Genomic DNA, 3,820 nt, shown 5'->3' on the forward strand with positions numbered 1-3,820 from the left:
TGTGTCCTTGTATCCCAGAACAGAGTACCTGTGTTTGCACTGATACAGATTATTCCCATGTGAACATCTTAAGGTCTGCCTAGGGACCTACCTTATCTGTAACTCTTAATTCCAGGTAATTGATTACCCTGTCTGAGATTATTTCAGGCTTTACTGGGTGTATGGCATTTGAAGCGAATTGCTGCAAGAGTGGAAAGTGGTTAGGAGGCACTACCCTGGGGAAAAAGGGGATTGTTGGGATGGGAGAGTTCCTCATAGGAGTAGGCATTAATGAGAGCAGCTGTGAAGAGGAAAAAAACAAACAAACAAAAGAAAAACCAAAACAAAACACGGTGCAAGCATCTTGAGAAACAGCTGTAGAGTTTTTCTTTTTTTTTTTAACTAGGCTCTGAGAGATTCCTTTTGGGAAGAAAAGTGTTAAGACTTGTTATGCTATTTTTGTGAGAGTAATCTTTCAAAAAGAACTGCAGGAGAAGTCACATTTAGCATTTCCACTGTGGTTATCTATTAAAAATATGTATCTTGTTTGGCAGACTTTTTGCACTCCAATAACTCTGTTGGTGTAATGTGATATGTTAGCTTTACAGTGATGGACCTGCATTCTCTATTCCTTATTTCTCCTGCTATTAAATTCTTTATGCTGCTCTCTTCCCAAAGATTGCATGGACATCAGCTTTAATACACTATGGTTCTGTGTATTGCATATTCCTAGATGCACAACAAAGAGGAGACATGAACAAAAGTCTACAGCGATCATACATTTACTACAGGTTTTGCATCTAGTAGGCAAAGCTGCATCTGCAGAGGTTGGTGTAACAGATGACCCCTATACACTGTACGGTGTCAGGAGGTGATAGTTACTTAAACTAGGGTGAGTCAGTTGAGGTTTGTCCTTCTGAGCCAGGGGAATGGGAAGAGCATACCTGAGATTCCTGTATCAACATTGTTTCGAAGGCCCTGCAAAAGGAAATTATTGTTTTCAGTGCCCCTGATCTCGATTTGGTAGGACGATTTATGGCTTGCCTGCTGGACACTGAGCCACATTGTTCCTCAGAAGTATTTTGCTACTAAGGCTTAAACCACTGAAATCCTCCTTCAGTGCACTGAACAGTATGTTCCTTCAAGTTAGAATGTAGAAAGAGCTTCAAGCTGTTCTTTAAAACTGTTGCCACAGGATGGGGCTGTTGCACTGCCCAAATACGAGCTGTCACTTAGAACTGCAACCAAGCACAGTTTTCAATGCTAACCTAAAACTGCACTCCTGTCACTTTTCTTTATTATTCACCAGTCTGTGTAGTGTGGCCTCAGTTTATCCACTTTCAAGAGGTAGGAAATTTGGAGTAAGGTTGGCTTGCCTAGTGTAAATCAACTTTGCTTCTTTTAGAGGCAGCTTTGCACCATATGACAAGCCCAGGTAGTGAGGTAATAATCCACATAAAGGGGATTTGGTTCACGTATCGCAGAATATGTTAAATATTAAATTTGGGGGTTTTTAAGCCTTTATTAAATCCATATTTGTGTTTTAGAAATGTGCCAAGTAGTGTTCTAATGAAGCAGCACCTGGGGGTTAATAAATGATATCATGAATCCATTCTGATTGCCAAGAAAGATTTTAATAAAGCAAGCCATGCCCAGGGTTGACTGTTTTATCCATGAGGAATAATTGTTTTGTTTCCATATTTCTTTTATTGGTTGGTTAAAACAAGTTTGCTATTAGCGTCAAGTCATTTATGATTGTCCTGCATATTTCTCTGTGCCATTTGCATAAAGAGCTAGCCCTCGGCAGGTCTGCCAATGCAAATTGTAAGAGCACGAGAGGTGTTATTTTGATTGCATGAGAAGCTTCCATCTTTTATTGCCTTTCACATTCATCTCATCTTCTTCTGTTCCCTCTTCTCCCCTCAAACATTCAGGGTGAAGTGAAGTCTGAAGAGGGGCCAGAGTGGAATATACTGCATGATGACTTCATGATGGGAGCATCTATGAAAGACTGGGACAAGGAAAGCGATGGAGAGGGCAATATGGAACAAGGAGGTTGTCTGAAACAAGATGATGAGAGTGACTGAATGAAACTGAAAACCATTCAAGATAATGTTTTATCTTCTTAACTTTGTTTGGATAAGAAGTTGACATTCTGTGAATGTACAACACTTGGAGGATGTCTCTTTAAAAAAAAAAAAAAAAAAAGAAAAAAGACTTGCACAACTTTGGAGTGTTTTCTTCTCCATGTCAAACTTTTATTTAATACAGCTTCATTTGCTATATTGAAATCCTGAAATATTTTCCAAAACATGTATAATTTTCAGCATATTTCCAAAACATTTTGTACAGTCAAAATAGTGGCACCTGCCCAATGAAAGAAAGATTTTGCCAAGGTCATTAAAAGTTTATACATTAGTCATGGCAATTGATGTATTAGCATGCCTGCATTCCCAAATCAGTGTTGCACTTTGAAAAGTTGTTAGTAATTCGCAGTAGAAATGGCTTACAATAAACACAGAAATGCCGTCACCTTGTAAAGTTATCGGACTCCTATAGAGTCTTTACTACTTTGGCCAGGATAGGTTTTGTAGATAATAAAGAAAAGTAACCATTAACGTGATAGTTCTGGTCTTGGACCATTAGTATGATTGGAGACAACTCTGGAAACATAATTGTAAAAAGAGAGACTTGACCCTACTGGTTGGCTTTTATTTTTTTTTTTAAATATAGATATATATGTATGCGTTTTTTCCATAGCGAGTCTGAAGAGAGGAAAGGACAGTCATTGCTATTGTTTTTGTTGGAGGAGGGAGGGCTTTTCTAGCAATACCGCATAAAATTGTATTCAGTGTTGCTTCATGTGCAGTTCTGGTGTTCTGGCGTTTTTCAGCAAGAAGACTGACCTCCGAGATGCATCCTGTGGGTTTAGTCAGCTATAAAGTTAATTCCTTAGCTCTGTAAAGGGTCAAACAAAAGTCCTTCCTCTTAGGTGTGTACTGTAACAGTACTGAATTTTGGAAAACATATGTCAGCGTAACACTATTGGCTTTGTTTAAGCTATAGCAATTTCTCCTAATTAGTTTTTTGGTTGCAAAAGTGCAAAAGCTAACATATGTAATACGAATATATTCTATATAAGTATGCATACAGAAGGAAGTGCATTGTGATTAAGGAGTTTTAAATTCTGCTGCCTTTACTGTTCCAGACTGGCTGTCTGATGCTGTGTAGTTTGTTTCACAGAATGGTGGGGGTTGGAAGGGACCTCTGAAGATCATCTGGTCCAACCCCCCTGCCAAGGCAGGATCACCCAGGGCAGGTTGCACGGGAATGCGTCCAGTCGGGTTTTGAGGGTCTCCAGAGAAGGAGACTCCACAACCTCTCTGGGCAGCCTGTTCCAGTGCTCCGTCACCCTCACAGTTTAACTTAGCAAATGGGGAAATGCGATAGCAATGTGAAGGGAATGCTTTGGGGGCCTGTTGGTTGATACTGAAAATATATAGTAGTATTCTCTGTGATTCTACAGTTTTCTTATGTACAAACCTTTCTTTATACCTGCTCATATGCAAGATACAATCAGGAGCGACTTTCAAACTTTCAGTTTTCAGCACTGAAATGTGTGGTAAGACAGTGGATTTACATTTTCCTAATGAAGGTGCTAAGGAGGGGAGGGGGGATTGAACTTTGTGCATACTGCAGGATAAAAAATACACATACGAAATGGCAGAGAAACGCATCCTAACAACTGGCAATGGTTGTGTTATCCCTAGCCTCTTCATCTGGTATATATTGTAGCATAATTCTTTGAGGAGAACTCAAAGCTAACAGCAGAAATGTTTAG

The 3,820-nt window shown here is 39.4% G+C and overlaps 1 protein-coding gene across 1 annotated transcript in view; it reads left to right on the forward strand.

Annotated features, from left to right (window-relative positions):
• The window catches only part of RRP15 (ribosomal RNA processing 15 homolog (S. cerevisiae)), a 23,279-nt gene extending 21,133 nt beyond the window's left edge, over positions 1–2,146 (forward strand). Inside the window, exon 5 of the mRNA XM_010287645.1 lies at positions 1,914–2,146. Coding sequence (XP_010285947.1) covers positions 1,914–2,066 — 153 coding nt within the window. The 3' untranslated portion in view covers positions 2,067–2,146. The remainder of the gene's footprint in view (positions 1–1,913) is intronic.
• The last annotated feature ends 1,674 nt before the right edge of the window (positions 2,147–3,820 follow it).

The sequence above is a fragment of the Phaethon lepturus genome, unplaced genomic scaffold (genome assembly GCF_000687285.1).
Source record: "Phaethon lepturus isolate BGI_N335 unplaced genomic scaffold, ASM68728v1 scaffold12400, whole genome shotgun sequence".
NCBI classification, from domain to species: Eukaryota; Metazoa; Chordata; class Aves; order Phaethontiformes; family Phaethontidae; genus Phaethon; species Phaethon lepturus.